This window comes from Camelina sativa, chromosome 13 (genome assembly GCF_000633955.1).
Source record: "Camelina sativa cultivar DH55 chromosome 13, Cs, whole genome shotgun sequence".
Taxonomy (NCBI): Eukaryota; Viridiplantae; Streptophyta; class Magnoliopsida; order Brassicales; family Brassicaceae; genus Camelina; species Camelina sativa.
The window spans coordinates 12,491,767-12,509,672 of record NC_025697.1 but is presented as its reverse complement, the minus strand read 5'-3'; the positions used below and the strand labels follow the sequence as shown (position 1 = coordinate 12,509,672).

Here is a 17,906-nt window from a genome sequence, read left to right as displayed (position 1 = left end):
AGAACTTTTGACCCAAAAATACAAATATACAATATACTGTATAAAATTTTGTAATAAAGAAAAAGTGTTGATAAAAAAGTTATGTATGTCCTTCGTATACATGTCTAGAAAATCTTAAAATATTCAAAATTCTTCATCTAAATTTTTAAGTTTTGATAAAACTATGAAGTCTTTATCACAATTCACAACGATAACTATATATTCTTTTATAAATTTCTAAATTATATGTAACATGCAAATTTTTCTTCATATTTCCAAAATTTGTTCAACAGTGCAACCTAGATTTATATGAAACATGTTATATACGAAGGGTAAGGTGAAAGTTTTATGCTATGTTTTTATGCAATACACCAAAAAGAGAGAGAAAATATTAAAAAGGTTACTGACTAGACATAGAATAAAAGGAACAAAACAAGAGAAAAAAAGGGTGGAAATATCTAAAGAACACCAAAATCAAAGACGGGATAAACCATTGAGCATCATTGAGCCTTAAGTCGGAGACACTGAGACCGGGGAAGCGTTTGTGTTCTCTTGTTGCATGAACTTTTCAAGCCACAGTTTTGGACATGGTCATGACAGGTGAAATAGATGGAGTATGGCTCGATACCAAGGGTATGGTCGGCTGGCACAGTGATACCTAAATCCAGAAGCAGGGCCTCATTACCTAGAGAATTAACCTTAAACATTGAGTTCCGATAGCCTGGATTAGAATCCTTATAGAGACGGAACATTCTATATCTTCTTACATTGTAAAAGAAGTATTGAACCAATAAAACCTCTCCTGATGTTGTAACAGCAATGTTATTGCTAACACTTGGTAAAATGTATTGCATTGTGTCCACACCTAATGAAAATGTATCACTGTTGGACACGTCCATGAAACCTTCTTGTCCAACAAATTTTAAGTCTTCGAATGACGACAGTAATGATCTTCTCCGTTCTTGCAAAAGGCTACATATTCGGACAGAGGTAATATATAACTGAAGGAATCAAACGAGCAAGAGAAGGTGTCCCTGGTTACACCATTTCTGCTGTACGTTTTCAATTCAAACCAGACAAAGTAAAAATTTGCAGCAGAACATCAATACAAGAATCTGTCCAAAAAAAAAATCACAGTAATTTCAGAACCCTTCATTATACCTCTGATTCAAACTAATCTTCAAATTGGATTATTGTTATGTATATAAGCTTCTAACATGTATATTTCAGTACCTAGAATTGAACAAGGTGGCTGAACAACTAATTACTCGATACATAAGATCTCACACTTGGTATCACCATGATCGTGGTGCATAGGTATTGATTCCGCAAAAAAAAAAAAAGGGCCAATGACGACGTTTTTAGATAGATGAGACATTGAGTATAAGATTAAATTACTAATGCGAGTTAAAACAAAAGAAATTGCAAAAAAAAGTTTTCAGTGTTATCAATATCTATGAAGAATTTACTTGATTTATGATAGTCACCATGTCCAGAATATGTTTTCAAAGCATATTTTATACATAGAAAATAAAAAGAATTATAACAGAAGAGAAAAAGTGTGATCTCTCCAAGAAAAGAAAAACAAATCAAGATCATGTGGGGAGAAACCATCGAGCATCTGTGAGGTTTAAGTTGGATAGACCGGGGAAGCGTTTGAGGTTCTTTGTTTCAAGGTTGAACACACAGATGTTCAGGCATGAAGGTTTTCGGCCACGTTTACAAGCACGGTCATGACGGGTGAAGTAGATAGAGTTTGGTTCGATACCAAGAGTATGGTCAGCAGGCACGGTGATACCCAAATCAAGAAGCAGTGCCTCATTACATAGAGAATGTACCTCAACAAGCGGGTTCGGGTGGTTGATAATAGCATCAGGGTTTGGATTTAAGATCCTTCTTGAAGAGACAGAACCTCCTCTGCATTGTTTTTTTGTAAAAGTAGATCTCGACCAACAAAACCTCTCCTGATGTCGTAACAGCAATGTTATAGTTAATTGTTGTTTCATAAAAATCAAGCCGAGGATTTGACGGATGAAATGGCTTAAGGGTATCATCATTCTTGGTCAAATCTTCTTGTCCAGAAAAATCCAGTTTTTGCATATATTGATTACTCATTGAAACGTAAAGACTACTACCACCCTGAAGTACCATATCAGATATGGCTGGAAACCACAAGCGTGGTGGAACCCTACGGTAATGATCTTCCCCGTTCTTGCAAACGGCAATATAATCAATCATAATCTCGTGACTCACGTTGAAGAACCAGACTGCAACGTACTCTTCTTTCTTCTCATCTACCCACAAAAGACCTCTTAGATCTTTCGCATTCATGATGGTAACTGAGGGACGTCCGACTCCGAGTACTACTACTTCTTTGAATTCATTATCTCCGAGTCGTTCAAGACTATAGCTATACCTCTTCATCGACTCTAAAGGTGGAAGATCGATCTGTTTCTCGCTAAAGAAAATTTATGATGTAGAGCTTGGATTTGGAATCAAGAACCAAGAACCAGTTACCTGAGTTTGCCAAGAATCTGATCCCTGAAAAGTCTCTTTTAGTTTTGTAAGCCCTAGCTTCATCCGGGTTATACAGAGCACAAACATCGTTCTCTGGAAACAGAATCAGCAATGGAGGTCTTTTTTTACAGAGCAACGTTTGTTTCGAACACGAATACCAATTCGAACACACGATCTTAGCGCGGTGTATGTCCACAAAACTTAGACGTTCGAACACAGATGTTAATATGTCCATAGGAAGCTCCGACCAGTGGCTAGAATTAGAATTCTCCATGTTTTTATCTGTTCCTAAAAAAAAATATACATTGATCAAAAATTAAATATGATGAGTCACACAGTAGCAAACAAAAGTAAGCAAACGAGCAAGAGAATGTAATCGTTATATATCATTAGAACTGATTAAGTAATCCTCAAAATTGAATAAGGAACCATTAAAATTGAAGATCATCACTCTATTTAACATATTTGAATCATGAGTCTTGTACAACTATGGCAACATAACTTAACGCAATCGTTATATACGTAAGCTTCAAACGTATAATTTCAGAACCAAGGGATTCACATATAATTCCTATTTATTAGCTTTCATGGAAACGAGAGAGAAAATGGTGAAAAGCTCAAATTCCTCATCAATGATCTCGAGAGTTTGTTACAACATGTATAGTGAACAGGCTCACTAAACCAGAAATAAACCAATGAGTCATCACCATAATTAAGTGATAAACCGGACAATTACAGAGTCCTTAACCAATTCTATTATTCACAAGTATACCTATGTATTATATATTTATATACATGTAAACTCCAATACTATTGAAACAAACAAACCCAACTATCATCAATACACGAATTAATGAAACTAACCTCGGAACCTAAACACAGAGAAGCTCGAAGAACTCAGAGTTGCCTCTGCTTGTCGTCCAAGACTCCAAGTAAAGAAATATGCCTAAAAGAAGTGTCGTATTGGGAAAAGTAAAAACCCCTAATTTAAACGAGATTGTTTTGGGCCAGCCCGTTTATTCATTCACTTTTAAACCCATCAAAGCACTATGAATAGTTTTGTGGCTTTAAAGGAAAAAAAATAAAAGTTACACGAAGAAATTAAAAGGAAAACACACACAAATCCATGCTTTCTTACTTCGAGTAATGGTTTTTTGTAAACAGACATTGCGTTACAAGTTACCTAAATTAGTTCTAAAATTAACTTTCTATGAAGTTTGTATAATCTATTAAAAAATGTCTATGATTGTTTGTATACAAATCAAATATATTTTTGTCCGGTATAACGTGCTCTGTATCTATCAAGGGATATATACTTGCGTTTATGATGTTTCGCTCAACATCTGAAGCTGCCAACTAAGATTAAGATCCAATTCAAGTCCGTAATATGTTTTCAAAGCTGACTATAAAAATATAAAATAGCTGAATAGGATTAATTAAGTGTGGAAGTCTCTCAAGAACACCAAACTGCAGCAAAAACAAAACAAAATCAAGATGGGAGAAACCATCTAGCATCCTTGAGCTTTAATTTAGAGAGACTCGGCCACGGGAAACATTTGATCTTCTTGGTTGCAAGGTTGAACACACATATGTCCAAGTGTAAAGTTCCCCATCCACGGTTACAAGCACGGTCATGACGGGTGAAATAGATGGAGTTTGGTTCAATACCAAAGGTACGGTCAGCACGCACGGTGATACCCAAATCAAGAAGCATGGCCTCATCACCTAGAGAATCAACCTTAACAAGCGGCATCCTTTTATGATAAGGATCCTTTTTGTAAAGACGGAAGATGTTTTGCCCTTTTGATTGGTAAAAGATCCTCTGGACCAATAAAACCTCTCCTGATATTGTAACAGCAATGTTATTGCTAAGTACTGTTTTATCATCACTCGAAGGATATGGTGGCCGAAGAAATGATATAGTCTCTTCTAAACCTTCTTTTCCAGACAAATCAAGTTTATAAACGTAACCATTAGTCGTAGAGACGTAAAGACTGTCACCAAAAGGTAATAGTACCATATCATATATGACTGGTAACCCCAAGCGTGTTAGTATCTCACGGTAATGATCTTCACCGTTCTTGCAAACGGCTATATACTCAATCATATGTTTTTGACTCATGTGGAAGTACCAAACAACAACGTACTCTTCCTTCTTCTCATCTACCCACAAAAGACCTCTCAAATTTTTGGCTTTGTGGATGACACTAGGGGTGTTCCTGATTCCTACCTCCTTGAATACTTTATCTCCCACTCGTTCAAGATTATATTGGTCACCTTTGATTGACTCTATAGGTGGAAGGTTGATCGTATTCTCGCTAAACAAATCTATGATATAGAGATTGGATTTAGAATCAAGAATCAAGAACCAGTTACCAGAGTTTGCCAAGAATCGAGTCTTTGATAAGTCTCTCTTTGTTTTGTAAACCTGAGCTTCCTCCGGGTTGTACAGAGCACACTCACCTCCCTTTGGAAACGTAATCAGCAATGGAGATGTCTTTTTTCTAGGCAAAGTTTGTTTCGAACACAGATACCAATTCGGACACACTATCTTAGCGCGGTGGAAATCAACAAACCTCAAACGTTCGAAGACTGATTTCAAGATGTCGTCAGGGAGCTCTGACCAGCGGCTAGAGGTAGAAGTAGGAGTCGCCATGGTTTTCTTTTAAATTTTTTGTGTTCTTGCTGAACAGAATTTAGGGTTTACAAAACGGAGAGTTGGTTTAGGTGCCGTGGCCCTATCTGTAAAGAGGGCCTCTCTCGTTATTAATAAAGAAGGCCCAATATTGGAGTTCGTCGTTTTTATTGGGCTTACTTTATATTTGAATCTGATGATTAGTCTAAAATATGCTTAATTAGATAAGTAAATAATATAGATGAGAAGAGTGTCATATATGGGAAGTGTGAAAGAGTTCCTAACTTCTAAAACGATAAAACCTTTATAAAGCAATGCCTCCAAAAATGAAAATTGTAAGTTTCAAAAGGATTTGACATTTTGGTGATAGAAATGGCCAAAACTCAAGCAACACAAAAACAGAAAACCTTATCTCTTTGTGGTCTCTCATCAGAAACATAACCATGTGGTGTCATAAAACTGGTGTGGCTTGTGGGACATGAGTCCTTTCACATCCCAACGCCTATTTCTTTGTCACATAGACCTAATAAATTTGATTTTTGCTTTGCTTTTTGTTGGATATATCATAAAGTGCGTGAATGTATGAGAACAAAGACATTATCCGATCATTTTCTATTTTTCTTTTCATCTTTATCTTTTCTTTTATCCTAGAGTACTATAGACATTCCATTATATAAAAATTCAAGTTCTGATAATAACATGGTTGACGAAATTGATAGCAACATCTACATATAGATAAGTAGGCTAATTAAGAACTTTAGCATTTTGAATACTTTTACGTTTATGAGAATCTTTGCTAATAATTTAATGGGAGCAATAGTAGTTGCTTGGTTTGTGATGAGCTGTTGTCGAGTGGATGAGAAATTGATAGCCTCTACCACCATTATATACATCATGTATTGATTTTTGTTATTTCTTTTAATTTTAATACATCATTTTTAACAAGTAAATAAATAGTCTTCAATGATCATGTATTAGAATAGTAGTGAAAATATATTATAATATATTTTTTGAGGACAAGTTGAATTTGTTTTTGTTTTTTTCTCTAAAGGTTTAAACTTGGAGGAGACGATTTTAGCAAAGTTACAACTGAAAGATAGAGAGAAGCGAAAGCAAAAGGGAGAGACCCCCACAAATAATGTTGCATCTATAATTTTTTCCATATAAATTTACATATAATATAATGGTCCAGCCTACAAAGCTCATCTCTTAAGGTTTGGCTTTGTTATGAGGTCGGTTGAACCTTACAAATATCTTATCTTGCAAACAACTCTAATGTCTATCGATAATGATTACATCATACGAAAAAAAACAAAAACTGATTACATTATTATAATCTTGAATTAAAATTCATGATAACATTTTCTATTACAGTAATTAAGATAATATTGATAGCTCTGTCTATATACAGATTGAGGAGTTATGTAAAGTATAACCAGTTTGTTCTAAATTAAAAATGAAATTTTCTAACTTGAACAATAAACTTGTAACAGCTTCTACTCTACTTAAATTCCAAATATTGGCCGTTTAAACATTTTCAAATCCGCATATATGATAACACTAACAGCTATCTAAAAACTCTAATTAAATATCGGTTGGAAAAAGAAGAAAAAACATATTTTGGTATAGATCAATATTAATAATTATATTTCATTTTTATTTGTCAAAATGTAATAAAATATCAATATCTATATTAATATAATACATGAAGGCAAAATTGTGAAAACGTTTAGAGAAAAATAACAGAGTAGTGTTCTAATAAAGAAAGATAACAGAGTAGTAGGTATTATAGTTTTGTGTGAGAAGATGATAATGACTTAACCACTAATAAAGTGTTTTAAATTTTGTTTGTTTATCCACTTATAAAGTGATATTGAAACTGATGATTGACTTACTTTTTAGGCAACAATAAGTGATTGGAGGAAATTGGGTTTTATGTTTCCCACATACATGCAAAGAGAAGCTATACCTATTTTGTTGGATGTGCTTGCATCCTCTATGTTCAAGTCCATTTTTTCAAGAACAAAAGAGAGAGAGTTGATGATGAAAATGCATCCTCTATGCTCAAGTCCATTTTTTCAAGAACAAAGCAGAGAGTTGATGATAAAGATGAGAAAATAGACATTTGAGTAGAAGTTTAAGTTCGTCATTATGGAAGGTCTTCCTAAAATTCAAGAATGCCTTCCTAAAAGTTAGAGAATCCTTCCTAAATTTTTTAAAATTGTGTTTCAAAATCTCTGTATATGTGTTTTGCTTTATTGTATCACATATTAATTCATTAGTGATGTATAATGATTTGATTATACATATTGGTGTTTTACAATAAAGGTAGCAAATAGAAGTATCCAGCATAATGTTTTAGGAAGATCTTCCTAAACATCAATGACTTCTTCCTAAATTTCAAGGAGTTCTTCCTAAACGTCAAAGACTCCTTCCTAATGCTCTTTTTTTCTTTTCATGACGAACTTCCTGAAATTCAAGAAATCATTCATTAATATATGAGAAACCTTCTTGAATGTTACATTCAAATCCTTCTTATATGTTTACTGGTGAAAACATAGCTATCTACCAAAATATCGAGATAATTAATACAAAACTTTCCTGAATATGTTTTAAAACAAGTCTTGTGGTGAAAACCATCCAAACTATCTTTCATAACCAAAATCTTAATGCTAAAACAAAGACCATGTGAATACAAAGAATCAAACTGTAAATACTTCAATCTCATATGGTAACTGAAACCTTCAATCTTGTATGAGCACTGTTCGTCTTTGATTCTGAATATTATTGCAGCTCCAATTCTTCCTAAACTTTTATGAAGGTCATCTTGAAGTTCAAGGAAACTTTCTTGAATTTCGTTCAATCCTTCCTGAATTTTCATAAGATGGAACAAACCTATATATCTTAGAGCATACGTGAAAACTAAAAAATAGCAGAACATATTAACAAACAACAGTATGTGCAAGACCATCCCAGAAAAAAACATAAGATAATAACAAAGAGATCAAGAATCTAAGAAAACATAAGATTAGGGTACAAAAAAAAGAGACATTATAATAAGAAAAGATGGAATTTTCCATTACCAAGTAAGCATCAAAGCACAAGGAGCAACACAAGTCCTCAAGCAAGCAATTGCAGCCTCATGTGTTCCTTTTCTCAGCAATTCAATAAATTTCTTCACAAGAAAAAACAAAATAGAACAAGAGTTACATGGTTTAAAATTAAAATTAAAATTCACAAGCAATCCAAGAGAAGCTAAAGATTAAGTAACAAAACATAGTCTTAAAGACCACATCATTACAAAGTCTGATTATCCATCCTTATGTTCATCCTGAAATCCAAACTTTTTACGAAGATCATCCTGAAGTTTAAGGAACCTTTCCTGAATTTCGATGAATTCTTCCTGAATTTCGAGGAATCCTTCCTGAATTTTCATAAGATGAAAATTGTAGCTTAAAAACTTCACAGAACTGTATCCAAATTCAATAGACCTTACATATCCATCTCTTAAAGAACCAAAACCATCGAACTGTCTAGTCTTTGCTACAATACTCATTATGGAGTTTCTCTGCAGCCTAACAAAAATACAATATAAAAATTGCAGGTTCTTGAATCATGAGCAAACTATGGTTTCTCTGCAGCCCAACAAAAGAACATAATTTTAGGTTTCCTGCCATGTCAAAACCGTTCTAAAACCTTTCTTATCAGATCGTTACCTACTTCTTTGGGATTAGTACTCGATTCAACACAAATGACCCCAATTTCATCAATAACATCATTATCCTCTTCGAATTCAATTTCACCATCACTAACATCAGAACTACCACTAGAAAAATCTCTAAAACCAAGACTCACATCAAACAAAAGTGTAGAAGAGTGTGGCAATTGAGGGTGATAAATAGAAGAATGAAACAGACAAGAGGAGGGAAAAGATCTAGCACCGGAAAACTTCCTCTTCTTCTCTCCTGTCGATTATTGAACTTTTACCGGAATTAAATTCACCAAGTTGAATATTATCGATGCTTGGGCTCCTCTGCGGTGTCTCAATCACTGACTTCAACTTCATAAATCACCTTTGATTCAGATCCGATTGGGTTCATCGGTGGAACACCATCATCGGTTAGGTTGGAAATCAGAGAGAAGGAAGAGTGAGAGAGAACATGCGGTGGTTGCAATGCCACGATCTAGACTCAACACTGTTTTAGTTTTATTAATATTTTTTAATAAGATATAATTTTGTGCTAGTTTTGGAACATTTGAAAACATGTGCTAATTGTGGAATAAAAACTTAAAATTGTGCTATTTTTGTCAATTTCCCTATAATATATATGTATATTTAGTAATACTAATTATAATTTTGGAATATAAAAAAAATAAATTAATTTCTAATATACTATTTATACATTAGCCTACTCTAAACTTCAAATTACCACCTAACACGTGTTAAGAATTCACAAGCTCAAAAGACTTGGACTTTATGAGCATGAACCTCTACAAACCCTTATCTCAAGCAGTTTAACGTGAGTAGAGTTAAATTTTGATTACCTGAGTAGAAAGAAAACTTTTGTTACTTGAGTAGAGTTAAATTCTTGGTTACTTTTGATTTTTATTTAGGTTGGGAAACAAGTTCGCATATTTCTTATCTCCACTTGAGAACATGTTGATCAATCCTTAACCATTTTGCATTTAATTTGAAGAGAGAAATTTTGACTCAAAATATTTAGAATTTAAAAATATTTAGGTTCATCCCTTATTCACCTCCTATCCTCTCAACCGATCAAAATCTTATATATAATATTTATTTAGAAAATAAATAAAAATTATAATAAAAAGCAAAACAAATTTTGTATATTTTTAATTAAGAAAATTTCAATATTGGCTTCGTTTATATTTTTAAAATTAGAACAAAATTATGTGTCGGTTTGGGTTTACAAATAAGGTGATTATGGATTAGATTTTACAATTAAAATAAAATTATATATCGGTTTGGGTTTACAAATAAAGATAGAGCTGTAGGGAGTAGAGTTGTGAAGAGAAGGAAGAAGAAACCGATCTAGCAATCCGGAAGTCATAGTTCAGTCTGATAGAGATAGAGCAGTAGGGAGTAGATCTAAAAAACCATCGATGGTGGCTTAGCCTTGCCTTTCCGGCGATAGACTTCCCCCGTCAAACCACCAGCCGTGACAAAACCTCCTGCGTCTCCAGCCGTTCAGATCTAACCGTCGTATCTTTCTCATTCCTTGCCGAGAACTTCCTTCTTCTAACCGCATAGCTACGCCGCTGGTAAAGCTCTTACCGGAAGTATCCTGCGGAAGCTTCTCCTTGCCACAAATTCCCTTTATTTCGATTTGATGACTTTGTCGGTAGGTACAATGAATTGCGGATGAAGCATTATGGACCAGCGGTTCGTCTTCAACGCTGGTGAAGATGCACGGAGTCGTGATCAGAAAAAAAGAATGGAGGAGAGAGAAGAGAGCCGCGAGTAGATCTCACACGCTCACCTCTCTAAAAATAAATTTCGTAAAATAGTTGCTCTTTTCTTCTTCAGTTCTTCGTTTTCTTATGTTAAAAAAATCTAACCAAGAGATAAATCCAACGCACTCAAAAAACCGAATCCATCAAAGGTGCACCCATCATCATACCTAGTACGTATAGATTACAATATTATCTCATACTCGGTCAACAAATCAAACCTAAGTAGCATGTTAATTAATTAAATTAATCAAAGGATCTATAAAAATCGACTGATGCATAAACCATAATGGACCTAACTTTTAATCCTCGAGATAAGGAAGCCGTGTCTCTACCACCAATTCTCTTATATTCTTTCACCCTTTTTCTACCCTAATTTTCTTATTAGTTGGAACCTCCCAACGTAATCTTCTTTCTCTCCATTTGTTTTATCTTTTCAATTTCATGTTTTGTTGTTCTCCATTCATCAACCCAGCTGTCCTTTTCCCACATACAGTATATCCCAAATATATCCCTCCAATTTCACTTTCCTAAATTACCCTTAAAAGTGTTTCATCATTTACCATATCATCTCCTTCTTCGTAAGCGGTTTTAATGCCGATGATTCCTTTGCATCTTCCACATTTAACCTCGAATCTTTTTTAGGAATCTCTGATTCACAAGTTCGATATATACCCCCAAGAATCTTTTTTTAATGTCCAAATTACGAATCCTTTGAATCTTTCTCATATATGTAGCTCCCAAATTAACCTTGATAATCATTTTTAAGGAATCAAATTCATTTTCATTTTCACCTTGGTTCCAAACTCCGTCGTCCTCCTCTCATAACGTGTTTTCAGGTCAATTAGTTTGATTTTTCTCTTCCAATTTCATATTTTTCAAAGTCCACTAAAAAAAGCCAAAAATACTCCAAAGTTGAACGTAACGGTCAGTTTAAGTTATGGCTCTTCTCCTCATTGTACGAAACCTGAAAAAAAAAATACAAACCAAAAAAAAAAAAAAAACAGATCAAACGTTCACAGAAAAATAATCCAAATAAAGAACGAAATCGAAAACACATACCTGACACGAACAAACGAACGACACATACCTGGAAATTATAACGGAACACACATTAACGAGGCATACACGAACACGACGACGGTTAACGGCAAACGGAACGGGGTCAACGGAGAACGGAGAACGTTGACTTGACGGAACACAGTGAAGGCAACGAACTATGGAGAGAAGAAGAATTGCAAAATTAAGGGAACCAAAACACAATTTGCAACTAAGTCCTTTTCCAGATTTTAATTACCCAATTCGTCACTATACTATTTTCCAAATTTTTAGATTTCTGCGAAATTTCTTTTTTTTTTCAGTCTGCTTCAATAAGCAATATCTGTATGTACAATCATCATCTCATCCTTCTCAACCCAACTACACAAAAACGGTGTCGTTTCTCTTTCACCGTTTTACAATTCTCGCACCCGGTTTTAACTCAGCTCCGATTTCGACTCCGTCCGGTCTGACTCAACTCGTTCACGGCAGATCTGACAATATTCCTCGGCGGATCTTGACGGATCTCAAAAGCTCATCCAGAAACGATAATTTTTTCCTGTGGCCGATTTCAAAAAACAAGGAACAAACCTGAAAACAACCAGAGGTTTTTTTTTTTTTTAATGAGCTTCTTCTGCTTTCGACATAGAGGCGAGTCTGCTACGACGAGGCTCATACGCAGCTCGTCTCTTGAGTTGATGAGACGAGGGTCTAATCAACGTAGTCAAAGCTCTTCTCACCCATTCACCTTCAACGCCACCAATTCTCACAAGCGAATTCGTCATAGCAGATCTACGCATATTCAAACTATTCGTCGGATACGCCGCTGCGCCTTGACCGTGTGGATTCGCTACGTTCTTGTGTAGACTACACCGGAACGAACCAGGATGTGTCGTCGGAGAACACATACATCTCCTCCTCGAATCCGGAATCTTATGATGATGATGATTGCTAGGCTTGTTAGACGAAACGGCGATAGATCGATTCGGAGATATAGATCTGCTGTTGTCGATAGAGTAACGAAACGATTGCGTCATCGGAGCTGATGTGAAGAGATTCACACGCGTCGGGGAAGCAGATCTGTGGTGGTTATGGGTGTTGTAGTGATTGTGGCTGCTGAAAAACGCTGACGACGGAGACGAGAAACTCGAGCTTGTGGATGAAGCGAAGCCTGAAGAACCGTTTGAGTAAACGCCGCAGAATCTTCCCGACGGTGATTTGGATCGGAGCGCAGGTCCGTTTGATCTGGTGGTGGTGGTTCTAGAAGATGTAATCGCCATTGTTTAAAAAAGAAGCTTCGAGAAGAAGATTTTTGAAGAAGAAGAAGGGCTCTCTGTTTTTTTTTAAGTGTCCCCTAAGGGTGATTGGTTCGGCAAACCTAGCGAGTCTCAGAAGGAGAATATATAGCTAGAGGAGATGAGTGGCAATTTTGTGTAATTATCGAGAAAGTGCGTGACCTTTTTCGTGTTTGTAATGTGTATTGTGTGGTTAACATTGACGTAACCATGGTTAAGTGAAAGATGGGTTTGGGGATCTCAACTTGACGTATTGAAAAGAATCGGATTCTGATCTAACGGCTGAGAATGAGTCTAAAGAGAGTGCTTTTGTGGGCATTTGTAATGGGTGCCACGTATGCGGGTTCGAGAAACGGTCAGCTTTTGATTTACGATAGTTACCCTGANTTTTTTTTTTTTTTTTTTTTTTTGTCTTCCGATAGTTACCCTGACTTAGACGTGAATTATTACGGGATTGCCATTTTCTCTAAATTGTCTATCACCATTTTTTTTTTTTGCGGTTATTTAATTTATAATTGTAATGGATTTGAAAATTTAATAAAAAATTATGTATTATTCAATTATTAAATTTTAAATATTTATCAAAATTATGTGTTATTGGTTATATGATTGATAAATACTAATTAATGATTTGTTTTTGGAGTTTAAAATATACATTATATTTTAAATAGATTTGAATGGTTTGAAAGTGTTCAAATAAAATTATTCAAATTCAAAAATAAAATATGTTAATTCAAAATCTACATGTTTTAATTTTCATAAGTTATAATTTACATGGATTCACCTATCTAATCTAATAACAACCCCTATATTTATCTAATTATCTTCCTAACGTAATAGTTTTGGTTGATAATGTATAAATTACTTCGCATTTGTTAGACAAAACACTTTTTATAGTCAATTTTAGATTTTACAGATTTTCATTGTACTTACGTTGAAAAAAAAAAAATTAATCATCACAAAAATATATATTTTCTTCAAATTACATGTTTTTTTATTTTTTTTTAGTTACACAAACTAAAAAAAACAACTAAAGTTCCTGTTACATTAATAAATTTTGACCTAAAACTGAACTTTTTTACCAAATATATACATTAAAAACCTAAAACAAGAACTATTATGATACAAAATCTGAATCCTAAAAAAACAACTTTTAAATGATATATATATATATATATATATATATATATATATTAATATTGAGGATGAATTTTGGCTATGTCAATCTGATATAATCAAGTCAACTTTTAAATGATATATATATATATATATATATATTAATTATCAGTATAAATATTTTATGAAAAAATTGTGATATGGTTTACTGAATTAAATGTCTGATTGCAATTTGATAACATAGAAATGTGATTAATGTGCAAATTTTTTACTTAATAAGATAAAATCAATCGTAAAAATACTACGGTAATTAGATTGAAATACATAGCAGATTTTATTATCAGATCTCGGACACCTTCAATATCTCAATGTATCTATTGGTCATCCAAATTTGGTTTAAACAAACAAACTCACTACTAGACACGAAACACATCAAAATATTTAGAAACTTGTAGTTCTATAACGAGAATCTCTGCTAGATCTATACAAACTATTAAAAACTTGGACAGATCCACCACCAGAGGAATTTAATTCTAGTTAGATATATGTATTCTTTTATTATTATATCGTCCCAAAATTAATTCTAAAATTTAATTGTAATCAGCCTAAAGTTATTTTAGGTTAATCACAAAGTAAGGTTTGTAATGCATGTTTAAATTGAATAAGTTTATATGTGTTAATTAGGACTTAGTATAATTTAGGGTAATTGAGCTTTCTAAATCCGTCCATAGTTCTAACATAAATAAATCTTAGAATATGCTAATTGACAGACTACATAAACAAAAAGGCTCTTTTTGGTGTCATTTTATTTTTATATGGTCAAAATATATAGGCTAATCGTTTGGAAAGAAATAGTCTCTAAAACGTAAACCTACCGACGAAGTGAATAAATTATCATTTAGGATCCCTTCTCCAACAAGAATTAGAAACATAAAGAAAGAATCCAGACGGAATACGAATAACTGATAATTTGTGACTACCATAAACTCATTAAAAAGGATATTCAAACTTATGTGCTATTTAGAACTGAAAACTTATTAATCGGTCTTCACAATAGTGCTGTCGACTTCTTTTTCTTTTTTGTCTGAGAAGGCCGACGAACCATTAACGTGTTTACATGTATAAATATAACTTTTATAATTTTGTTTCTTCAAAGTATATAACTGTTTTGTTGTCAACTAGGACCGCTAACAAACAACAACAACAACAAAATACAAAAATAGCAAACACAAGAATATGTAGTTTATTAATTAGTTGGTAAAAAGATGGCACAACCTATATTCAAATACTGTATATGTATCATCGGCAAAAAAAGAAAAATAACAAAAACTAAAGATTTATTATATGTGACTATCATCAAATTGGGGTCATTCGTATTTGTATGAGTTTGTGACTGTATATAACGAATTTGAGGCAACCTAATATATAGTAGGTCACTAATTTAGTAACGTACAGTTACCCAAATTTTATTATATCAGTTGCATATAAGTGATGCAAGTCAATATTAATTTACATGTGTCAAAACTTAAAATATTCAATATTAATCTTTTTTCTTTTCCAAGGATCAATTTATTTTTCCATAAAAAATCAAACATATATTACTATTTCCCAAAAAAAAGTTTTATAATTTTCTATTATTAATTATTTTAAAGAGACGAAAATAATATTTTTTAAAATATAAATTATGTTTATTTTATTTTATTTAAGAAAATATAATAATTACATTCTCCACCTAACAAACCTGCAAAAATATTTTATTTTCAAAATAATTAATCATTATATCACAAATATTTCCATAAATTAATAATTATTAAAAAAATCGTAAATATACAGTATCTGTGATATATTGATTTTTAACAATTAATCAATATTATCACAAATGTTTAAAAATCAATGTTATCACAAATATTTTCCATAGATAATAATTATAAAATTAAATAAAACAGATCTGTTTGGATATTGTAACCTGTTTTCTTTTATTTTTTAAATTTCTCAACTTTTTTTGCTTTTATTAAAAATATAGGGGGGTTTTATAATTGTATTAAAGCTGTTTAAAAAAAACTGAAAATTTGTTTCTCTTTCTACACTACTCACTATCTTTGTAACTAGTTAATAAAATCTTTCTGATTATTTAAGGGTCAAAGTGCTTCTCCATGTCTATAAGTAAAAAAAATTGAGAATGATCAAAATAACAACTTTTGTAGAAGTTTTTCTTGGAATGTCAACAAGACAACCACTGGTAAATCAAATTATGCATTTACAATACATCTTCTGCATATAATCATAACATCTAAAACATTTAAAGGTAAATCTTCTTTTCTTACCCCTATTTTATATCAAGTTTTTTTGATTATCAAATGTAGAATTCTAATTTTTCCTCTGTTATTTCTGTTTATGTACTCAAAAAATCTCAAGATGAAACAACAATGTCATGAAGACAATGGAAGAAAAGGGAGGGAACGAAAACAATATGTGTTTCATATAACACTTATAAAGATACATATGACACTTCAAGAAGAAAAAAGCTCAATTATCAATTTGAGATCAGTTCATATCGGGTTTTTTTTTCTTTTGGTTGAGTCTATATATTAAACTAAATGCATTGTATTTATGTTTTTTTATTTATTTTGTCAATAACAATTTTAATAAAAGATATTATTACAGATTCGAAAAGATTTTAATAGATATCAAAGACAATTTTTGCATATTAAAATAATTTCAAAAATATTTAAAAGAAACAAATCTGTTATTATTATTAAAACAAGAAATCTTTTATTAGTATCAGTTATTCATAAATGATACTAAATTTTAAAATCATTTATAAGAACTGACAAAATAATTCAAAATCATTTGTTATAACTGATTTAATATAACATCAGTTAATAAATCGATGTAAATTATTTGTATTGACAAATAGTAAATCATTTTTAAAAGTGATACAAATTATATTTACATCATTTAAATCTGATGAAAATGTTGAAAATAAATGATTTAAAACAATACATTTTTTTGTAGTGATATTTCATCGAAGCTCTTAGTTAAAAGATTTACAAATTAACTTCCAACGCTATGTTGCAATTGGCGACAAAGACTCATGAAGTTTCCGCAGCCAAAATATTTGTGTATAATTTTGCTGACTTTGAAGTTTGAACATAAACTTTTTTTTTTCTTTTAATAAAAATATTTTATTAGAATTTAACATTTAGGGTCCGAATGGTAACCGCGGTTTTGGGTATGCGGGAAAGCGGTATTATAGCGCAGTACGGTTCAACTGCGGTACGTGCGGGAGAAATATATTTGATTGGTACAAATTAAGCGGTACAAAATAATATTTGATGGGTAAAACAAAATTGCGGTTTTAAAATAAACGGTACAAAATAATAAATAATTAATATAATTATAAATTATTAATTGTTTTGTGTTAATGAAAAATTATTTCAAACCTTAAATACCAAAAATTATTCTAAACTATTATGCAGATATATTTTATGCAAAACTAAAAACATTATTTATAATTTATTAACATTTGTGCTATTTATAACATATGTGAATTTCTTAAAAAGACACTTCAAAAAAGTAATTTATTAATGAGAATCTATAACAATTTAAATTAAATAATCCATTTAGCATAAAATCATTTGTTAATTACAAAAAAAAATTTAAACATAAATCAGCATTACTTTGTGTCTAGACATCTAGTGCGTTATTTACAATAATGCTAGATAATACCCAACTTACAAAACTAAGTGCGGTCTGCTGTATTTTTTTCAGTTAAAAAAAACACATACAGTAGTTTATCTTTTCTCGTAAAATACTGTAAATGTGTTAAAGTTGTGTGATTGGTAATATTGACC

The 17,906-nt window shown here is 32.2% G+C and overlaps 2 protein-coding genes and 1 pseudogene across 2 annotated transcripts; all 3 read right to left on the bottom strand.

The window, feature by feature from the left end:
• LOC104738180 lies at nt 1,575-2,770 on the bottom strand (annotated as a pseudogene).
• On the bottom strand, nt 3,903-5,389 carry LOC104736549 (F-box protein At5g25290-like). Its single transcript, XM_010456550.2, has one exon. The coding sequence runs from the start codon at nt 5,150-5,152 to the stop codon at nt 3,986-3,988; it is 1,167 nt and encodes a 388-aa protein (XP_010454852.1). The 5' UTR covers nt 5,153-5,389; the 3' UTR covers nt 3,903-3,985.
• Nucleotides 10,775-13,030, bottom strand: LOC104736548 (putative protein TPRXL). The gene is made up of 2 exons (XM_010456549.1): nt 11,694-13,030; nt 10,775-11,570 (listed from the first exon to the last, which is right to left on the bottom strand). The coding sequence occupies exon 1, from the start codon at nt 12,919-12,921 to the stop codon at nt 12,262-12,264; it is 660 nt and encodes a 219-aa protein (XP_010454851.1). The 5' UTR covers nt 12,922-13,030; the 3' UTR covers nt 10,775-11,570; nt 11,694-12,261.

Coding starts and splice junctions, on each gene's coding strand:
- LOC104736549 (XM_010456550.2), bottom strand. CDS start 5,152: ATGGCGACTCCTACTTCTACCTCTAGCCGCTGGTCAGAGCTCCCTGAC.
- LOC104736548 (XM_010456549.1), bottom strand. CDS start 12,921: ATGGCGATTACATCTTCTAGAACCACCACCACCAGATCAAACGGACCT.